The sequence below is a fragment of the Trachurus japonicus genome, chromosome 13, assembly GCF_045865225.1.
Source record: "Trachurus japonicus isolate A0001 chromosome 13, Traja_1.0".
Classification (NCBI taxonomy): Eukaryota; Metazoa; Chordata; class Actinopteri; order Carangiformes; family Carangidae; genus Trachurus; species Trachurus japonicus.
The window spans coordinates 12,963,478-12,986,866 of NC_140919.1; the positions used below are offsets into that span (position 1 = coordinate 12,963,478).

The 23,389-nt window shown below is 42.3% G+C and overlaps 1 protein-coding gene across 2 annotated transcripts in view; it reads left to right on the plus strand.

Annotated features, from left to right (window-relative positions):
* Positions 1-7,454: 7,454 nt before the first annotated feature.
* Positions 7,455-23,389, plus strand: part of ssh2a (slingshot protein phosphatase 2a) — a 38,115-nt gene continuing 22,180 nt past the window's right edge. The window contains exons 1-2 of one of the 2 annotated variants that reach the window (XM_085794868.1): positions 7,455-7,702; positions 11,566-11,609. In XM_085794868.1, the coding sequence (XP_085650994.1) occupies positions 7,640-7,702; positions 11,566-11,609 (107 nt within the window). In that variant the 5' untranslated portion in view covers positions 7,455-7,639. Of the gene's footprint in view, positions 7,703-11,565; positions 11,610-22,523; positions 22,840-23,389 lie in introns of those variants that run through there. The other variant, XM_085794867.1, reaches the window with a different exon arrangement.

The following is a 23,389-nucleotide window of genomic DNA, read 5'->3' on the forward strand; positions in this document are numbered from 1 at the left end:
GTTGTCTTCACGCCAGGGGCGGGTCCAGAGTATTTTCTGGTGGGGGGGCACAAGGGGTAACAAACAGCAGTGAATCTGGGGGGGGCTGCCCAAAAGTAACAAAAATGAAGGCTGCCATTGACCGCTCTCTCGAATATTTATATTGTACAGTTACACACTGTTTACACGTCTGCTTTACTGGCCACATTGAATCTTTCACCTTGTAAGGAAGATGCCTATGACATTTCCATTTTCCACTTGTAAATATAAAAATTATAACCAATCAATAATTAACTCTTCTAATCTTGTAAATGAGAAGTCTTAGCAGAATAAGCAACACAATATTCTCAAAGTTAACATCAATATCTTATACTCTTACCCAGTAGTTAGAGCTCAGCTCTGTACAAACCTCTCAGTGTTTTGTGTAAGAGTCAGTCAGTTATGCAGAATAACCAGAACAAGCATCACTCAAATGGTCAAATTGAGAACAATAACAATCTTACACAATTTTCTTTATTTCCTACACAGAACACTGCGATGTTTGCTGTACAGAGTTGAGCCTCACTGTGCGTTCACACCAAAAGCTTCCAAAGCGTCAAAACACTGGAAGTCAATTCATTTTCAATGAGAGCCCAAAAACAGTGAGCAACCAAAGCGTCAACTGGCGTCCCCGCGCTTCTAAAGCGTCCAAAGCGTCCAAAGCGTCCGCCGAGAAGTTGAGCCTTGGTTAACTAGAGGCTGCCTTTTTTTTCTTTTTTTTGTCCGTCGGCTCCCCAATGACCAGCGCGATTGAACTTTGACGTCAGTCACACGTGACAAGCGACCAAAACGGCTGAAAATATTTGCCGTTTCGGGAGCTGTCTTGTCTGAAGCGCATCCTCGAGCGTTTTTGACGCATTGGAAGCTTTTGGTGTGAATGCACAGTTAGTCAGAAGTTTGTGCTTATAGCTCTTCACAGTGAACATAGCAGTGGGAAAAAGCTTTACACAATGATTGACATTGCCACAAGTCAATGACCATTGGGGGCCAATCAGATTGCAGAGGGGGGGCAGGTGCCCCCCTGTGCCACCATGGAAGACCCACCCCTGCTTCACGCAGCACACACACACACAGAGAAAGGAACAATCTTCAGCTCAAGCCAAGGTATACAACAGTTATATATTATGTGGCCATGCAGTGACTGCTGTGTGCACTCATGAGGTGGCCAAGAAACTTTCAGAGAGGTGTCATTATTTCAGCGCAGAGTTATGCAATCTTTCCACACATCAGCAGTTCTATCTGCTGCCAGGTTTGAAATGAAACTCAGTGTGGCCTTTTTTTTCTTATTTAGTTTAATTGCATCTCGACTGTCTGGATGTGCATATACTCTGTGTGCATCCACGCTTTGGAGTTGTGTGCCAACATCTTCTCTCATATGTGTATGTGTGTGTGTGTGTGTGCTTTATTGTGGCAATTTCCTCTGCGCTCCCTTCCCCTGACTGACGGACGGTGTTCTCTACTCTGCCTTGCATTATCACGGCCGATCTATATTAAACAGCGCAGCACAGCCAGCGTATCCCTCCACCTCTGCACTACCTGTCATCTCAGCATCTTTCTGGCTCTGGCTCCCTGCCTCACTATCAGCTGTCTATCAAGACCTGCAGCTCATTTCATCTCTTTTTGTCCCCTCCCATGCTCTCATATCTTCTTATTTCTTCTTTCTTGGGCGAGCCAACCTGAGCCGTGTGTTTATTTGTGTGTGTTCCTCTCCTCCTTTCAAATAAGTCTTATGATTTCTGTCATTTTCTGAAAACTCCCCATGGGATTTCATTTGCGCTGTGATAACAGTCACACTCCATAGCAGGAGTTCACTTTGACTTTCCACTTTCCGGGGGAGCAGCCGAGTTTGACATATCTTTCAACTGCCTTTCTGCTCTGTTCTTGATGGAAATATTTTTTGACAGCAATCTGGAGGGTCACTCTTTTATTTCTGACAGAAAAAAAAGAAAAGAAAAATCTGGCATTTACCTTTTCCAACTTGCACCGTCTCTCCTCTCTCTGCCTCTCCATTTCTTCCTCCACCCTGCCTCTCTGCTGATCCCCTGATACTGCCGCTACCTCTGAAGAACAGGAAATGAAACTCTTTTTTCCCCCTTCCAATCTGTCGCTCCCACCTTTTATCACACAGAAACCTCGATTCCCCGCAATGGCTGTCTCTCACTCCCCTAATGAACTCATTTTGCACGAAGGGAGAATACCATCTTATCTCTGCAGAGTATAGGGCCTCTTCTCTCTCTCTTTTCTATATCGCTTGCTTCTCCTGCCTTCTTTAGTTCATATAATTGTTGCCAAGATACACTGAGAGGCCCTTGATCTGTTGTCTTCTCATTACAGGTGATGAAATGAGAAAGATGAGGAGCGAGGGGGAGTGAAGTGATGGTTTAATGGTAACTCTGAAATGTTACTCTACTTGTGTATTATGAACTTCAATGTGAAGTGTTTGATGACCATCATCATTGAATTACACTCAAGGTGAGAACTAATACTGCCCTACAAAGGCAAAGTGCAGTATCTGTAAAAATGCCAAACTGAGAAAAACAGCTTTTTGTGTTTTTCATTGTCAGGTTTAAGCATCAAATTAATTAATTAGATAAAAGTGGACTGAATTAATGTATTTTGTAGTTTGTCTTGTCTGTCTTTTATGGCAGATACTGCACTTTGGCTTGGTTTTGGTGCAGATACTGCACTTTGGCTTGGTTTCACAGTCCTTTTTTGGATGTACAGCAAAAATAAAAAGCCCAATAACTCTGGAAATGTTAGCAATACCAATATCAAATTCTACCAGATTGAAGAGAATATGCCACACTTTTGATTGGTCAAAACAGCAACAGTAACAAGACTTAGGACTATTCTATATGTGTAACTGGGGGCACGTACTCTACCACACAACGTACTAACAGCAGTGGCCTTGGACTGGAGTCCGACTCATGGCCTTTGCAACATTTCATCACCCCACTTTAGTTCAGTTTAGTTTATTTATTTAGCACACATTTAAATTCAATGGTGCACGGAGGGAACAAAGCCGATCGGCTTTCTCCTTGACTTTCCCCTCTATCGCTCACTGTTCAGAATAAAGGTAAAATATCTGAAAAGAGAACATTATGTTTATTTGTAATAATATAATTATACAAATTTCTAAGTGGCCTCTGATATTCTTCCCTCTCCACTCAGCTGCACATACTGTATCCATAGGCTGCAGGTTAACAGCATATTTCTCTTTCCAGCAGATCTTTGGCTAAATCTACTGTAGGCTATATATTCTCTTTTAACACGCCTGCTACTGTGGCTTGAAATGACTGACGCACAGCATCACAGCACACTGAGAAAAAGTTCTCGTCTCAATCCAAATTGGAATAAAAGCACAAGAGAGTTAGGGCCTCTGCCAAGATTTAAATCAAATTCAGATTCACAGTTAAAAATCAAATGTGTTCTTAGGGTTAGAGGAGGGTCCCAGTCCCAGTCCCCTGACCAGTGGTGTGACTCACTGGTAGACCTAGATGGAGCCAAGCCATGGTTAACCAAATGAGTTGGTTTTCTTGTAATCGCTGCTAAATGCAAAACAAGCGAAAAGGTCTGTTGTCACTTTGACACATTACTCTGGAACAATTATGAAAATGATCTTCCACTGTTTTTTTTTTTCTTTCTTTTTCATTGCAGGGGGTCGATTTAAAGTTTGTTTTTTAAAGGTAAAGTTTGTTCTACTAATTGAACGTGTTCTCCAAATCCTAATTCACCCTCCTCCTACAATAATATGGACCAGAACTAGAGCTGCACTAGTCTGTGATCCTCTTCACTTGGGTCACAGGACGGTGACTCATGATCATACAGTAAGTGCAACAATTACCAGCTGTTCTGAATAATATAATACTGTAGCTCTGCCATGGATTAACTATTCAGCTGCGTTGATGTCTTGGGCCACATACTGTAGTCAAATAGACAAGAAATGCAGGTATTGTGGAGAGTGGGGTAAGATGAGCCACTTTTTATATTCAGGATCACTATATCAAGACAATTGTAGTTTTGTTGCTAACTAACATATCTTCATATATTTCAGGATGTTGTGCATCCCCACAAACAAAGTTTTGCGATTTCGTTGCATCTTGGGAAGAATCCCAAATTTTTCTCTTTGGAAGTAAAGCTTGGCCTCACCATAAACAACTTTTCCTGTTTTCAGGAACATACTTAGCCTACATCCAGAACCTTGAATTAATAATTAGGACAAAGGCTACAGACAAAATACATTCATAAGTGTATAGGGCAGGTGGCTCAACTTACCCCACAGATACCATATTGACTTTACTACTCCCCACAGCTAAAACGGTGCAGTTTCATTCTAGGTTTACTACCTCATAATGTAGTTCATAGATACCACAACTCATGTGTAAAACAAATTTATAATGATCTCTTTTGGTCTAAACACAATTATCATGAAACTTACGATGAGTGAGAAATGTTTTTTTGGACATAAATGTCAAACGACTTTACCAATGTGGTTCTTACCTTCACAGACTCCATGAAATGATGCCTTCTTCCTAAATATTTGGTCACATGCTCAATTTTTGTTATGGCTTCCTAGAAACAAGGGGTGGCTCAACTTACCCACTGGCTCATACCCTGTTCTCCCCTACTATTAATATAAGCAATATACAGTATAGCCTAACACAAGTCACAAGTTAAAATGTGTAGACCAGCAACCTATTGTTAACTTCTTCTCTTGTAGGATCATGTGTTGATCTAAACCCTGCAGTCTCCAGAGTAAGCTTAGAGTATGGTCATATCCCCCCCTGTTGGTGTGAAGGAGTATCATGGAGACGGTGTTAGAGGAGCTTGTGCTGAGGAGCGCTGACCACTGGGGGGACCGGAGCTCCACAGAGAGGAGGAGGAGGATGACGTGATCAGGGTGTGGACTCATGGAGCAAAAAAAAAAAGAGAAATGGATGATGACATCAATATTAAATTGAAATCACATTTAACGTTTTTGCTTAAAAAAAACCATGCAGCCCAGACTGGGTGAAAATAACTGACAATGACTGACTCACTTCCTTCCAGAGTTGATGGTTTTGTCTGTACACATTTCTTTAAATGTTATTCTCCTATCACTTTTTTTTTTAACTTTTAGTTTCTTTTCCACACAGACTACCCACCCAACCTCTCTCTCTCTCTGTATCTCTCTCTGTCTCAGTGGGTTAGGGTGAGTCAGTGTCTGTGATCCAGTCTGTGGGGAGCAGAGCTTTAATTATAAGGAGGATTGTCTGTAGTCCCATTGTTTCTGTCCTGGCATTAGTCCCTGAAGTATAGCCTCATCCTCTTTTCTAATCCTAATCTTGTTTTCTCCTTCACACCTGCTTCCTCAGTCTCTCCCTGTCTGCTGTGGTTACCTGTTTGCAGAAGCTTTATATGTATTTTTTTCTTCTTTTTCTCTTCCTCTTCTGCCCTCTGCCCTCTGCACGGCTCCTTCTCCATCCGCTCTTTTGTCATCCATCATGCTTTAGTAAATGCTAACTGTTTGGATATTATGGTTTTTTTTTTAGCTAAGAGGAGGTCTTTCCTTCTGCCAAAATGTTTTGGACAGACAATTTGTCTCCACTTTTAGCAGAGACGGGATATTACCCCAAGAATTGAAAACAAATAGAGGACGTTTCATTCATACACAGCTGCTCACACACACAAACACACAGGCCTAATGGGATACACCCAAACTGCAGGGCTGAATATGTGGAGGGGGGAGGATGCGGGAGTCATCAATCATTCTGCCACTTCTTTATTTGCAATCATTTCTGCTGTGTGTTTTCTCTATTTCTATCTCAACTCTCCATCTCCGATTCTCTCATCACTCCTTTTGATACGCCTCAAGTGCGAGGCAATCACTCGCTTTTTCTCTCGGCACTATACCTAAGGACCTCCTAATCAGTTTGTTTTTATTTTGTCTCTCCTTTTCTCTCTTCTCTCTCTCTCCTGCGACTTCAACACAGAGGCTTATTGGATGATCAATAAAAAGGAACGGAGGAGAAAAGAGATGGAGGATGGGGAAGGAGGAGAAGGCAATGACCCAGATAATGCAATGGAGTGAATCAAAATGAGCACTCCTAGACCTCAGCTTCACACCCCAGCCACACCTTCCCTTCTGTCCCCATCCCTCCATCCCAGAGCATCTACTTTGATTGTGTAATAATAAATGAATGAAGTGCAGTGACCATAAAAAGTCAAGGGAAAAGGTATTTTCTTTGAGATCTGACACCTGACATCAAGGCTGTCTCAGATAAGGAATGTGTTAGAGTGCTGTGTAGTGTGTATCCCCTCTCATCTTTCACTTCCTGCATGACCCTCGCCTGACTTTCCCTTCACCATCACCCCCCAACCCCCTGCATTTACACCCCCCACCGCCATATCTCATCTCCCAAGAGAGGTGGGTGGGTGCAAAATCATGGAAGCACTGAGATGTAAGGTCAGGTCTTTCTTGTCCTGCAGCTGATCATGTGTAGAAGCAGAGAAGAACACACAGAGAGATGCATTATTCATGATGCTGTATAACCTATCTAATAATACCACACACACACACACACACACACACATGCACATGCACATGCACATACACACACCCACATTTTCGCTATATTTGTATCAATCATCATTATTTATAGTTTGATTAATCGCTTCGTAGTGATCTTTGGATGAATAGGAGTGTAAGTATCCATTAAATACCCCAGCAAACCCTATTTGACAGCTGGTTGCCATTGCGCATGCGCGTAACCGGCAAGACAGCTGCATCTGTGGTGTGAAGCCAGAGAAGCTAACAGCGGAAGTTTATTTTTACCTGCCAAAATAAAAGCGTGAAATTGTCCGCTCTAAAACAGACAGCATGAACAAAGATAAACCGTCTTTGGCATGAATAATCGATTAAGAGACTCGAAAAACACTTGGTTCATTATTTTTCAAGTGTTCATTAACAGAATATAAAATCCAACCTCTTATTTAATCATGTATTGGTTTGGTAAATTCAGCATTTGATGTGAATTGTAGGCTACTTTCTGTTCTGTACATACTGAAACTGTGACCCATTTGTTCTGGCTCTGTGTTTGTTTCTTTCTCTTTCTTGTTTTTGTTTTTGTTTTGTAGTTTTCTTGAGATTTTTGGGGATTATTCTGTTATATGTATTTAGTGATTATGTATGGGTTGGTATTTGTGTTTAAATTTTGTATGTTGTTATTTATTTGAGTCTGATGGAAAGGATTTATTTCCTGTATCAGATATTTTTCATTAAATTTCATTAAATTACATTTTTCCATGAAAAACTGTTTTTGTAATGTGAAACCAAGTTTTGAATTAAAAATAAATAAATACCGTAAAAAAAAATCAGCATTTCCTGTATGCGTATTTTATTTTGAAAGACGTAACAACCGGATGTGTGTCATGATTCTGTTGAGCTCGACACAAGCAGCAGGGGCAACTAAGCAACGGCCGGAGAAATAACCTCCGGAGCTCAAGCTGCTCGGTGGTGGTGGTGGTATTACTGTAGTTTCTGCCCCGAAAACAACCATCATCATGTCCGGCGGAGTCTCGGCGCTTCACTGTCCGATGTGAGGGAGCCTCTGGCCGGGCAGCAGCAGCAGCAGCAGCCGACATGGCGCTGGTCACCGTCCAGCGGTCCCCGACACCGAGCACTACCTCCAGCCCGTGTGTGTCTGTAAGTGTCCGTGAACTGGTTTGACTTTTTTTTTTGTCTCAGTTTTGTTAGTTTCTTGTCATACATAGTTACACATACACAGAGGACAGAAGCAAACGGGTGGCTAACTTAGCAGCTAGCATCATACTAACGTTAACTTAACTTACATCCTGAAAGTAGTCGGATACAGGCTGTGCTCTTTCTTCTAACTTTATTTAGCTTTGTGCAAAGTTAAGTGGCTCTGCTAACTTACCTTCTTCAACTTTAGCTACAGTAGATGGAGCTCATGTTTGCTAACTCACTTCCTCCCATGGTCGTTTCAAATTAGCACTTGTACAGTAAAATTGATGCGCACCTCAATAGCTGTATAGTAAGTTATAAACATGATATTTATTATGCTGCCTGCTGGGTTAAAAAGTTATGTGTCCGATTTGACAGTCGTGTCTGTCAGGAACCAAACTACTGTAATGTTAGCCTACAAATTGGCTTTTATTACCACTCAGTCAGTAGATTGACAGTGAAGGGAGAGGCAGATCCATAGAAAGCAGGTTAATGTGACAGGCCTGTCAGACCCCGTCGGACGCAGTGGGACTGTCCTCTTATCCCCTCTGACACTTTGAGGCTCTCCATGTCTGCTTCCCAGCTCCTGACACAGATCCATCCATAACATCTATTCTCTAATGGTGATGCTTTATTCTTTTTCTTTTTTTTTGTCTTTAATGGAAACAGACAATAGCATACACAATGTAGCTATACTGACAATACACTAACCAAAACAGACAGACAGAAAACAAAGGACAGAACAAACCTCATGACATAATAAAACAGGACCAAAACAGGACAGAAAAGTAAAAAAAGAAAGAAAAGAGAAACAAAACTACAACAAAAAGGGATGTAAAACTACCAACCATAATATACATTTACTCAAGTTTTTCCCATTTTTTGTTATGCATTTTCACCTTATCTTGATTTGTTGCGATGAAATTGGCGACGCACTGTATTTCTAAAATGAACCAAGTTCAAAAATGTTTTAGTTTGGGTCTTTAATATAAATATTTTCCCCAAAAGAATGATCGTGTTTACAATCTGCGGGCATTTTGCATCCAGTACTCCCAACAAAATATTCAGTGTTGTAAATTCAAAATTAATCTTTTTGGGTCTTAGCCACTTTTGAATATCTAACCACAATCTGACTACATGTGTACAATAAAATAAATTAAAAAATGTAGCTGCTGGTCCTCCACTTCTTCATTGCAAACTTTCTATTTTCTTTATTTAGCCTTAGCCAGGTTAGTCCCATCCGACACACTTGCACACAGACATAAAGTAGACTGCAATGATTTCACCAGGACTTCATTAAATGAAACAAGGGGCTTAAAGTTGATGTTCAGATTGTAATTTGTTCCAAAAACCTAAATGCTTTTTTTTTGCCCAGTTCAGTAGGAGCTACAAATTAAGTTATATGTTGTAAGACACTGTTTATGGCTGAAGCGTTGTGTTTTGCATGGACCAGGACCGCCCGAGGCTGCATGAAGGCCAGTCTGATGGAGAATCACATGGGACAGCCGATGCAAATTACAGTGAATGGATTTAGGAAAATCCCCAGCAGAGAGAGAGAGAGAGAGAGATTGTTGACAAACATCAGAATAATATAATGGGAGCGGCTGTAGAACGACTGTATGATGGGATGGCGGCGGCGGTGGTGGTGGGGGAAATTTGATTAAAAAGAAAAAACAAAACAAAAAAACCTTCAGACAACACACATGAATGGAGTCATTCACATCACACGCAGCAAAGAAACATAATTACAACATAACTCTGAATGGCATTACAGTTCAGAAGCTTTAATTTCATTTGAGCATTGCTTTTTGGCGACATTTGAACGCTTGTCCATTAAAAATCTTTGGGACCGGCGGTCTGTGTGCTGTGAGATCAAAGACACAACGACGAGTCCGACACACATGAGTTACGATTATAAGATGGATTTATACATAATTCTGGGACCCTGAAGGGAGGGAGGTGTAGGGGGGGGGGGTTGTAGCTTTGAGGTAGTGAAAGGATCTCATGCTGAGGTTACCAGCTGCTTGTCATGAGACCCATTCCTGATGGGAAGCAAGCAGCCATGTGAGATGTCTGGTGCAGAGAGGGAGAGGGAGTGTGTGTGTGTGTCTGTGTGTGTGTTAGGGGACGCAAACCTGGGAAAAGGGACAGAAGAACAGAGCAGTGTGTGTAGCAGAGAAGAAGCTGAGAAAGAAAAATGAAGAATCATGATGAGAGAGAGACACCGCTGAGATGACATTACCATTTGAGAATACTTTCTCCCCAAGCTTCTTATTAGCAACACTTTCCTTTTTTTTTTACAGATTTAACACAGATTATTGACCCATCGATTGAAGCAGCCAGCATCGTTTGCCCTCAGCACAGTTGGGGGGGGGGGGGGGGGTGGACACCCTACAGTGTGTGTGCGGTATAATCTGCCTAGTAGCAGCACACCAACACCAAGCCTTCCCCCCCTCCTCTTCTTCTCATTGGCTATAAGACCACTCCCTTTAGTCCCTACACATCTACAGTACTGTATGCGGTGGCACGGTAACCATGGAGACCAGCCTGTGCATTACACCCTATAACCACCACAGCCCATGCAGGCTTATTATGGTATATGCTGTGTGTGGTACTGTTGTAAATCACACAGTGGAAAGTACCGTACATATAGCACATCGCGTCAGACTGAGTAGTGTGAGTGCTTTGCGGCGGTGTAATGGTATCTTGGTATCACAGTTGCCATTGAAATCTGCTGAGCTATGCATTTTTCCTGTGTGTGTGTGTGTGTGTTTGTGTGTGTGCAGGGAGGGTTTGGGTTCATGCATGGAGTCCAATTTCTTCTGTGTCACCATATTTTGTCCTGAAGAAAGAGACAGGCTGTTGGACTGCTGCTGCTGCTGACGACGACGATGATGCAGAGAGCATCTTTCAGCCAGCTGCTTCTCCCCAAGACTAATCACATCTGTGGCGGCTGACACACACACACACACACACACACATAGATATAGACACACACACACACACACACACAGGAATAGATGAACTCTATCCGTCCTCCTCAAGCCCCTGCTCCTCCTGACCTGCTGCATCCAGCTCTCCGCCCTAATCTTCCTCATCCGTCATCATCTTTTTACATCTCAGCATTAGCATCCTTATTATTGTTGTTCACTGTCCCCTGTGTGTGTCTGTGTGTGTCTGTGTGTGTACACTTAGTGTAACTCTGTGGGTTCATAATTATGTACAGTTTGTGTGTGTTTTGTTTTTGCATGTATCTGTATGTATTGGTTTAGGATTGAGAGATTGATGCCAAAGAGAAAGTTCCCTGAGTTTTGTGAGGGATTACTGAGACAGGCTGGGATTAAAATTGTGTGTGTGTGTGTGTGTGTAGTGAACTGAACTGTGCTGGTTGCAGTGGTGGGGGGAGGATGATTGCATTTTGGAAGAAGAGATAGAGTTAGGGGAGGGAGAGGGAGGGCATGGATGGACACACAGTCTGTTTCAGCCTTATCCTTGGTCCCTGCTCTGAGCCTCAGTTAAAATACCAACGCCGCCTCTGCCTTGTGACTGAAGTCACAGATGAAAAGGTTTGATGTAGCCGCGGCAACTTTAACGCTCTTTTAACACAAGGTTAATTGAGTCTGACTCAGCGTATGATGCAAATAGAGACCGGCGTGTCTCTTTGGTTAATGCGATGCGGACAGTGTGCTCTTTTTGAAATGTTAGCAGTTGTTTCCAAGGTTGATCTAAAAGTGACTCAGGCACTGAACATCCATTTCTGTTTTTGTTTTTTTTTGATGATATATTTTCTAATGGTCCGTCTGTCTGTCTCTCTGTCTCTCTAGGAGTCGGGCAGTGGTGAGGATGACCGCCGCTCCCAGCCCAGGAGGTGAGACCACTTCCTGTTTTGTCATTCTCTTGTCTCCAGTTTCCTGGAATATCTCTGCTGCCTGCACTTCAGTTTGTAATAGCGTCTCGAGAAAGTGCAGGTTGAGGTTCAGGCCACTAGGGGGAGGCTGTACATCAGATTTACAGAGTTTCCTCAATTACTGAATACAAGGAACTGTGACAGAGTCTTTTTGTCTCAGTTACTTTCCTCCTTTTAAACTCCCACCAAAGTCAAAAAGTCAAAAGTACTTTTATTTTTCCGTTGCAGAAGAACATCATCAGTGCAGGAGCAGATATACTCAACACAATGATACCACACATAAGCACATTGTACCGTTCTCACAAAAATGGTTAAAAAACACATGCAAAGATAAAAAATTTGTTAAAAACTTTTTAATTGAAAATGTTATGATAGGAGTTAGCTGTTGAGAAGTTGAATTGAGGTGGGGATGAAACTGGATGATGCCCTCTTTGTCCGGAGTGGGAGTGATCTGTGTCATACGAGCTGCACCACAAGCACAGTAATCAACACAAAGTCAGTATTCACCAGATTCTCATTGTCACAAGCACCTTGGCCTTGCAATAGTAGTGTCAAAGGGAAATATGAAATGTCAAAACATGCTTTAACTTAAAGGATTTGAATAATCGTTTTCCCACTGATGACAACTTTCTTAGATAAATACTAACCAAGGTAAACTGCACATTTCTACATATCTGTGCCTTTTCCCCCACAGTTGAAATAACACTGTGTCATTTGAGGTTTGTGCCAAAGCTACATGTTTGGCACAGTCTTTTTTTTTATGCTTTGAACAAATGGTGTTTTTATAAGAAGCCTACTTTAGTCAATATTATTATGTTAGCTCACTGATGTCACAGTTGGGGTTGATTTGCATGAATCTCCCTGATGGTTTGTGGTTTTGAGTTGATAATTCACTTTTGACGTGCGTCTGCGTGTCTTCATAAAAGACAAGGACGTCACCGCTGTACCTGTTTTGTTGGGATGACTCACAGAGGCGTCTTTGTCATCATTGTGCAGGAGGATCGCGGGGCCAAGGCCTTCAATTCAAATGAAATCAGAGGATTTATGTCTGCGTGCGTGTGTTTGACCCACTCACTGCCTATAACCCTTTACTATTGAACACAGAAACACTGTCTCTATCATTTTAAATGTAATCCCTATACACCACAGTCTGTCTGTCTGTGTTGACGTTCACATACAGCCATTAAATAGAGAGTGGAACATCAAAGCCTGAGCAGCCTTTCCATCTTTAATGGACTTTGTAAGGCGCTTTTGTTGACTAATCTAAGCTTTGAAGTGCAGTCCAAATAATTGGGCTTTGTCAATTGATTTCCTGCAATAAGCTTTTAATGTATTCTATTAGTTATACTTCATACTTTTAAACTACAACTGGTTATTACTGCTGCTGCTGTCTCATACAGAAGTTAAAGGGATAGTTCACCCAAAATTGAAATTTCACTCATTATCTACTCACCCTAATGTCGACTAAGGGCTGGGAGAAGTTTCAGAGTCCTCCGTGGCTTCTCTGAGTTACAGGGGGTCTCGGCGTAGCAGTGCATGTCCATATAATGGTTGCAAATGGATACCAACTGTCTTCGTAACAAAAAGACACACCAAAAAACATCCAAATACCTCCATGCTGCTCGTATGTAATGTCCATCTTGTATTGAAGCACCGGAAAAAGGAGCTTCCGCTACAAACAAGCTTGAAATATAGACTTATTTAATTTTTTTCGGGACAATTTCGCATTTCGGGGCTTCAATACAAGATGGACATTACATACGAGCAGCATGGAGGTATTTGGATGGTTTTTGGTGTGTCTTTTTGTTACGAAGACAGTTGGTATCCATTTGCGACCGTTATATGGACATGCACTGCTACGCCGAGACCCCGTGTAACTCAGAGAAGCCACGGAGGACTCTGAAACTTCTCCCAGCCCTTAGTCAACATGAGGGTGAGTAGATAGAGTGAAATTTCAATTTTGGGTGAACTATCCCTTTAATGAGATACTGCAGCAAGAAGACTATACTGTTTAGCTGAGCCAAAGACAGTTTGATGCCTCCCCGCTGTGAGGAGGTCCATCACAGACAGGTGTGAGTGATGTGTCCGTCCATTCAGAAGGCTGTTAGACATCACATCACATTCACAGTCAAACTGAATCCGTCTGACAAAGTGTGAGATATTTGTCAGAACCTCTGAGTGTGGATAACAACAGAATCTCACAGAGTTACCTTCCTGTCTCATCTTTTAATGTCGAAGCAGAGTTCCTCTCCGAGGGACTGAGATTGAACTTCTCCACTGCGTCGCTTTTCTTTTTTCTTCCCCCCCACTTCGGTTTTTGGCCACGACCCAGGATTACTCTCAGATTTCACTCATGCGTGTCTTGGACCCCCTCGCACTTTGAGACCCTGCCTGGCGAAATCAAACACAATCTGGAAAAAAAAGAAACTGCACAGGCTCCTTCTGGTCTACAGTTGTCCGTCCTGAGCTCATACACACAGCAGGGTATTGTGTGCAAACTGTCAGGCCCAAGAATCTTTTTATTTATTCTGCACACATGCATTGCTAACAAAAGCATAATAACAGTTTGTATCTTCTCAAGCTAGATGCTACAACTGACAACAGTCACAACAAAGAGCATCTGTCTTTCTGGGGCGTCCTCTCAGATGTCTTTCCTCCAGTGTCTTCTGCTGGAGGATAGATGTGTTTGTGCTGCATGCTCTGAATCCGTAGTATTGGATAGTTCACAACACAAAACGTAGTGTAGTGTAACTATGGATGTTTTGGCTTTGCTGTTCACCCCACCAGGATACAGACTGCTGCCAAAATCAAATCATTTCTTCCTTGATTAATGGCCGCCCCTTTTTATACCAAATCGTATTAGTATTCATGTTTCATTTCCAAGTTCCTGAGAAGTCCTGCTCTCCAAAATATGGACAAACTGGTCCAAGACCATGACCTCACACCGGTGACAGAAATACTACCGATACCCCGGACAAACCGTATAACAATGACTCCAATTTATGACCGCAACCGGTCCAAGATGAGCTTACTTACATCACAGCAAGAGAGCAAGAGTTCAACCCGATATGGAACATGCTAGAACAGGTTTTGGGCAATGTCACAGAAATTTGATAAGTGAAACATGACATCACTGCTAACACACCCCAATAGCGCTTAGAAGGACATGTGGTCCCAATTATCCGTTAGGTAATACAACAGACCAGCAGCTGGTGAAGTCATGTCCATGGATGTATATATATACACACACACACACACACACACAGAGTTTATTCCCCATATGTCTAACATTATCCTGTTTTACCACTTGGCGCAGTTACGTACTGTAGTTGCCATTTGCTCAGCGTTATAGCACAAACCCACACAACTGGGTGCAGCAAAGGGCCTCGCCGAGTGACCCCTAATGTGTGTTACATAAGAGCCGAGGTCCAATTAACCGTCTCCTCCCCACCGTCCATCCATACGGACTCAAGTAGCTGCACACGGTTCAGGCAAAGATATTCAATATACGGAAAGATACTCCATCAGAGGCTGCTCCAATGATAGAAATGGTTACACTTCCTGTCTCTCTAAATGGGCGTGGCCAACCGTCACCACCTCGTCTGTGAACGTGTGTGTGGATTTATAAAATTTGTAGGTAGATGAAAGTGAGATATGTATATTTTCTTATGATAACATTAAATATTTACACTACTAACAGTAATATTTAGCATGACAAAAATAATTTAAATCATTTTCACGGGAGTTCGCGGCCGTTGGTTTGACGTTACCTAGGAGATCTGTGCCTGATCTCGCGAGAGTGTGTCGTAGAGACAGAGACAGGTCTTGAACAAAGTGGATTTTCTCCTGATGTGTCCGTCTGAAAGTTGCCATTTTCGTGTCAAACTGTTCAGAAGAGATGCGGCTTGTGAAAAATGAGTCCAAAATTTACTTCAGTGACTGTGGGGAGAAAGACTCGACCATAATCGGTGGTCTTGGTTTATAAACCGTCTTTGGTTCAGGGGCCACGGAGAGTCCAGCTTTTGGCTCTTGCAGCAATATTTTCACTCTCAGTCTCAACCCTCCCCGCTGGTTTCCATCGTCTTTGTCTCTTCTTTCACTTATTTAGTGAACTCCTGACTGACTCACACCCCGTATCTCACTCTCTCTTTGTAACTGTGTCTTTCACACGGACTCACACACACAAACAGCTGTCTGTACCCGCTGCACCACCACACCACACCAATGAAGTATAATGTTACTGCAGCACAATAATGAATCTCTGCCACACACTGCGCTGCCTCAGGACTGACGCTGTCAAGGACAGTGGAAGACAAGTTTTTATTTTTTTCTACGGCAGTGTTATAAAACCAACATTTAACATAAAAAAAAAAAAAAAATTAACATTCAGAAAATTGTCAAAGCTACAAATACATTTTGTTCTGAGAGGTGCTGCTTCTTACCCCACCTCTGAGTGCCTGCAGGGCGATCAGCTGACGTGGCACAGCTGCCAAAAAAGATTGAAACATACTGTTTGCATTATATGGTGAAATGTGTGTTTGATTTCTGCCAGTGCACCGTTCAAAAACTTAATCAGTGATCATTCATTCACTTTAAACCTTGTGCACAAGAATATCTCCAGTGTAGTGGGATTTCAGAGATGGGGCATATACCTACAGTACTGTGTATGCAACAGGAACATGAAGCAGACATTTAAAAATTAAAAAAAAAAGGTCAAACAAGAGGAGAATGAAAAATTAAAAACAACAGTTCCTGCAAGAAAGCAAAAATGTAGGCCATGAGGTTGTTGAACCCTGCATGGTGTCTCTCTGTGTCCACTGTTTACATTGATGCTCTGCTTGGTGTGTTTCTCAGATCGCTGAGTCTGATTTCTTTGCAGTATGTGATGTCTTATTCTTGCACCTGTTACCCGAGGGCGGAGGTGTGGAGGACGCGTACAGTACGAGCCAAGGGCAAACAATGGAAAGAGGAAATCGGTTTGAAAAGCTGGTTATGCCATTAAACGACATCATCAGCGCTGTAAAAGCAAACCTGTAACGACCCATTTGAAGCGTCCCCGTCAAAGTGACAGTTTTTGCTTTCAGTTCCTTTCTCTGTTTGGTTTGGAAAGTTTGTTGTGCGACTGCCTGAAGGGGAAGTTGTTGCAGAGTTGGGCCCGGGTCAGGGGATTGTTGTACCTGCTGCAGTCAAACTAGAGCTGTGGAGGAGAAAAGAAAGAAAAGCCTCATGTGAACAAAGGAGCGGAGTGGTGTTACTGTTGAGTTCTTCTCGCTCTGACGTGGTTCGTCCATTGTCTCCTTACTGTGCAGCATTTCCTTTTACATAATACAATACAATACAGGTCAGGCTGTACAATAAGAGCAAAGGTCTTTGTCAAAATGTAGGCTGTTTGGAGTATGTTAAAGGGATACTTCACCCAAAATTATAGTTATATAGTAGTTATCAAAACGCTTTAGGAGTTCCAGGGGGGGTCCGACTGGCAACGGGTTGTCATATAATGGCGGCGGATAGTGCTCACTTTTGAATCGTCCATCCAAATACCTCCATACTGCTCGTCCGTACTGACCCAAGTGTCCTGAAGCCGCCACATGAAAAAGTTGCTCGGTAAAAACTAATTTGATCTCTGTTCTTTCTTAGCCTTGTTGTAGCAGTAGCTCCAAGTGGCTGCGCGAGATACGCTTAGAGATGTTCTTCCGTGTTTACATGATACATCCGGGTCAGAGAACACAACAGTAGAGGGACTGAAGGCTGCAACTGCTGAATTTGAGAGACAGCGTCTGAGGCGTCCAAATTTTGATTTAATCTAATTGTAAAGCAAATTTTAAAATTTAAATGATGGTCAAAAGGATGTTATTTGCAACCATAGAACAATTTTAAAATTAGTCCGGAGCCCATTAATGAACATTGAAAAAATGATAGATTCTTAAACAAAAACGAATATAAACATCCGCATGCTGCAGTTTGGAGGATGGATGGTATGAAATTAACTGATCATAGGTGACCTGATATCTGAGGGAGGATAGATAGATAGATAGATAGATAGATAGATAGATAGATAGATAGATAGATAGATACAGTAGATAGATAGATAGATAGATAGATAGATAGATAGATAAACTTTATTGTAAGTGCAATCGTGCTACAAAAGAGGAGGGGGCTGTTAAAAGCAGCAAAGTGTTCACCATCTGCTCTACAAGCCTTCTTTTACTCTCTAATATCAATGTCATGGACTGGTGCATCAGCTGTGACCCAGATGAACACGAGTACAGCAGGTTCATCAGGTCAACACCTCCATGGGCGCTGCTAGTAAACAAGAAGCGAAGGGTGCAGCCAGCAACCAACTCCAACCCGAGGGCAAACTGCTCGTAGCGTCGTGCGGAGACATGCCTCCTTAGGTTTATAGGGTTTCCCTCTGTCATTTACACCCAACGCTGGATACCACACCTGCCCCCTCTCTTCTCTTCACACACCTGCTGTTAGGACATGGAGTACTCCCTTTTTCTAGATTAGTGACTACTACTACCACATGGGTTATGTACAGTAGATCAGTTTCCCACCGCTAAAAAGAGAGACTGTACCTGTGCTGGATTTTCTGCACAGAATGTAGGTTATGCAGCACAAAAGGACATTTGTGTTTGCAAAAAATATGACACAGTATGTTTGTTTTTTCCTGCAGAACACAGTACAGAAAATGCTCACTCAGTCTATTTCATGTAACAACTTAAAATGGTAAGAAAGAATTAACGGACTGCATATTCACTCTCTTGATTCTTGTAAAAATTGCCATTATGCACATGCTTCATAGGACTATGTCACTCCATGCTATGTAAATAGTGTTATCCTAACAAAATCACCCAACTTGTAAATATATCTTTGCCAAATATGTGACCGAGCACTGGAAAATTACAAGTGTAAGGTCTCGGACCAAGAGCTAGATTTTCAGCTCGTGCTTTTCAGCTGCGGTGCATGTCAGGTTACTGTGCACAGGACACTAACACATCTGTCTTTGTCTTATCCGGCTGTTGCGAGGGCTCGCTGCTTCTCCAAGGTTAAGTGCTCCTATCGCAGCTGAGTGGGCTGAGTAGTCAGCAAACATTTGTACTGAAGGCGTTGCTGTTCTTCGCTTTTGTTTTCACTCTTGAGAAGTGTTCGTTTGTTGGAGAGGTTGTGCGGCCAGTTGTTTAGCCACCGCTGCAGCTCCATCATCACACTTCGGAGAACGGTCGGCATTTTGAGATGGAAGATGGATGTTTGTTTTTAAAGGCAAGGCAAATTATACATGGATCGCAGACTATTAGGATTTCTCATCAAATACACAATCCAACAACTCCAAAACGCTCTCGTGGACAAGTTGTGACCTGCACATTCACCACGCTATTAGATAATAATGCGTTACGAGAGTTGTTTTCGAGGTTCATGCAAAACCGCTGATGCGTGTTCCCATCTGTGGCAGTTTTTTGGCAAGGAGTCTCTGCATTCGCCTCGAAAACAACTCCGTCTCGTAACGTTCTGTTATTATGTCATAGCGTGGTGAATGTGCAGGTCACAACGTTTTGGAAACCAAGAAATCCCATTAGCCTCCGTAGCGTAGCTCTGAGCAGCTCGCGGCTCTGCTCCGCCGATCTAAAAAGAGCTTGCACCGACAAATAAAGGTAACGAACCTACTGCTATGACTATAGGGATTATGGCAATGGGCCAGTTCTCCAAAATGTTTAACTATCCCTTTAACCGGTGGGATCTTCTGTTGTAGCTAACAGCTAGAGTGTTGCAGCCCATTTCCAGCTCAGTACATGGTAAACAGCTGCATTGGAGGTTTCTTTCAGCAACATAAACATACACACTCGGCTCCATAGCTACAGCTGACCTGCATGCCTCTGCCCATTCCCATGAAGTGACGGATGAAAACATAGAGCAGAAGGAGAAAAAAAAAAGTTGTGCAACTTGTCTGAGCCTCAGCTGAACGCCACAACAGACTCTCACGTTACCACCAGCCCACAGACAAATAAGTTCCTACTGAGCGCTGGTAAATTATTTGACAACGCTAAACAGAACCACATGACAAGAGCAGCGGAGCGGCCGTGTGAGTGTGAATTTTTTGTGGTTACAGATACAGACTAGAGCTCAGTGGACACTAGTCTGCCCCCGTGACACAAGAAGAGTAGTCATTAGGAAGGTGAGAGGAGGTAAAGTGTAGCGTAATGGCAGGAGGACAGGTGTTGGCATGTGTGTATACACTTCCTCCTCTGTGATGTAACCGGTGGAATCCAGCGTGAAATATACGCACCGTCACCTGCTGCACAGTCGTTGGCTTCTTGAAAATGAGGGAAAAAGCCTGCATGCTGAAACAGAACATGAATTATTCAGGGAGAGTACACCATCTGAGAAAAAAAAATGTCGATGTATCTTGACTCGCTTAAATGACTCATGCATGGATTGTTTTTGTTGGGTCACTTGACTTGGAAAGAATAAAAGAATACAATTATAAGTAATGAGTTCCCAATGGTGAAAGTTTTAGGTATGAAAACCAGAAAATGACGCTTTAAACTTTTTTGTATTTGTTACACAATTCACTGTGGCAAAAGTGAGTTTTGGTTTCTTTGGCATTTTTCCTTAGATATTCCTGTAACTAAACCATTGAATGGTATTAGATTATTACGGCTGCATCAGCGTACGTCAGTGGACGAGTATCAGGAAGCTGAGTATCCCAGAGTATGTTTGAATTTCTTTAGAAACAGAGTCACAATTAAGGGGAAGGAAACAAGATAATCTGTTTATTTATGGAGGGGGTGTCTGACACGGACATGATGCATGGAAGTGGTTCAAAAAAATACATTAATTAGACCTTATTGATGTGATCCATCCTCAGTCTCGGCGCTCATGCCATGAGGTGATGAGTCTAGGATCAATAGTGAGTTCATTTCCAGTTTTGTCCTCACAGTTCTCCTTTCTGGAGTATGAGCGTACATACTGAGGGGAAACGGCCAGCAACAATGACCTGGAAAGTTTGTGAACTCTCTAAATCTGTGTTGTGTAACAGCAGCATGTTTTAATAGTGCCCTATTTTTTTTTTTTTCAGTCTGACTCCTCATTGATAATATAACTGCTCCGCTCTGGAAAACAGCCAGAACATAAAACCATGAACATTGTTGTAAAGCTTATAGCTGCTCAGCCCGAGAGGTCATCGTGCTGCAGATGTTTTAGTTTATAATATAAGCCACTTAGTACGAGCTGGTGTGAAGTTGAAGTATGATGTGTGGGCTGTAGTTTTTGTTTTTTAAATGTTGTCAGCTAAGCTTACATAGGGGCCTACAGTATATGTAGGTATGCCTGCAGCAGAATATATATATAAAAAGAAGCTAATAGGCTATAAAAGTGAGTGTACATCTTACAGCATGGGGTCTGTCAGCTGGTGTATCCTCATCCTCACTGTACCTAGACGCCACAGGCCTGGATATCCTCTGCCTCTGCCTGTTTCTCATTTGCTCTCACTCCTTATGTAACCAGGGCACAAGGTTTCTGCGCTGGGAGAAAAAGAGGGTGGAGAGGGGACAAGTGAAGTCTCCTCAGAGCTCACTCACTGCCAAACCCCCCCCCAACAAAAAAACACAACAAAAAAAGCCCATGTGGGTTTAATTGACTCTGCCTAATAAGCACATCCTCCACTGACCTTGTTGAACCAGGACACTCGATCAGCTGCAGGACAGCAGTTTATTCTAACAATATTAAACAATGATTTAGGGTGACCAAAGCGTTTCATCCTGACCCACAGTTTTATATAATCCATCATCACGGATTGGCAACCATGTGCCACGAAGCACCGAGACTATGCAGCTTTTAACCAAACACTGCAGGCAGGGAATTTACTGATAATTTACCCTGAATTTACCACCCTCCCCTCCCTCTGGCTCCCTGTTTAACAATGAAGGAGGAACTAGGCAGCCTCACCTGTGGGGGTAAACACCTGCACAGAGCTTTGTGTGTGTGTCAGTGGATTTGTGTGTACACACTGCAAAAAAGTTGTCTTATTTCTTGTCAAAATGTCTAATTTCTAGTCAAAACTAAACTCTTCCCACTTAAAACAAGACTCATCACCTAAAAATTGACTTGTTTTTAGATAATTTTCACTTGTTTCAAACAAATATTCACTTGAAATAAGTAGAAAAATCTGCCAGTAAAAGGAAGTTTTTTGTGCTTGTAAAAAGAAAGACAAACCTACTCCACTATCAGATTTTTCTACTTATTTCAAGTGTAAATATGCTTGAAATAAGTAAAAAAAAAAAGTCTAGAAACAAGCTACTTTTTATGTGTTGAGTCTTATTTTAGGTATAATGAGATTTGTTTTGACTACAAATTACATTTTGAGTAGAAATTAGACAAATATTCTTGGTAAGACTTTGAGTTTTTGCAGTGCAGTACAGTGCTACAGTGCCAGCAGAGAGGGGAGGGGAGGGGGGTGAGGCAGGGCGCGCGGACTTCCCCGTCCTCCTCATTGGCTCCCCGCTTTTCCCAAAAAGAAAAAAAACCCACGTGTCTCTGCCCGGCTCCACCCTCCTATGACTTCTGTGGAAGGAGTTTGACCGACACATTATGTCTCAGTCAGTACTGTACACACTAGTGAAGGAGCCGGGGCTTTGGGGACAAGTCATGTTTTGAAAAGCGGTACGGAAACTTCCTTTAATTAACAGAACATGGCACGCGCCTCCGCTGTATTATTGGGACATCCTGGGCAGCCGGGCTCTGCTGTCGGGAACCGCAACGCAACGTGGTTGTTTTAGTTAGTTGCCCTTTTTTTAAAAAAAAGTTATTGCAGCAGAATTGAGGTTGGGACACATCTCTTTTTATCTTTTCTTTTAACGGAGCCTATTTCGTCACTTTTGTGTGTCCGTATTGCGACCATTTAAACACCGAAGGAAACCAGCTGTTCGCCTCCTCGCCATGCCGGAGCACATGACAGCCGGAGAGGAGTAAAAAGTTCTCCCCTCAGTCGGACCAGGAACACTTGACACCCCCCTCTCCTCTCTCCTCTCCTCCTCTCCTCTCCTCCTCTCTCCCCCTGCGCCGGCATGACTCTGGGTGCAGTGTCCGACACCGACAGCTCGTCGGCGGTCAGCTTCTGCTCCTGCTGCGGAGCCAAGATGGTGCCCTACTTCAGCGACGACGCGGTGGTGTCAAATAATCAGATCAACCAGCTGTAAGTTTGAAAAGTGGCAACTTAAAAAAAAAAAAGTGGATATACTGTAGTAGGCTACTCTGGGGGAAACACTGATGTAGTCTGAGAATATTTGGTAACACTTTACAGTATGGGTCCCTTAATTAACGTTAGTTGGTACATTATTAAGCATAGGCCTAATAGTGTAGCGTTAGTGTAATGATAACTAATTACATTATTCAACTTTTAATTTATTAACTAACTTTGAGTAGTAAACATTAACTGCTTACTAATAGGCTACATTAATTAATGTGTTTCCTAATCCTAAGTAAGACATAATAATGATTGTTAATATATCTGTATACAGTTAATTAATGCTTAATAATGTACTAACTAAGGTCCCTTATTGTAAAGTGTTACAGAATATTTTATATATATCATTATAAATGTACAAAAGTATAGATGCTATGAAATATAAGGGTCTTCATTCAGACAGCCCCTGATCACACACGAGTTCTTGTCATTGGTTGAATTATGGATGATTATACACTTCAACACTGAGTGAAAAAGTATGGAGTGAATGCTCGTGAAC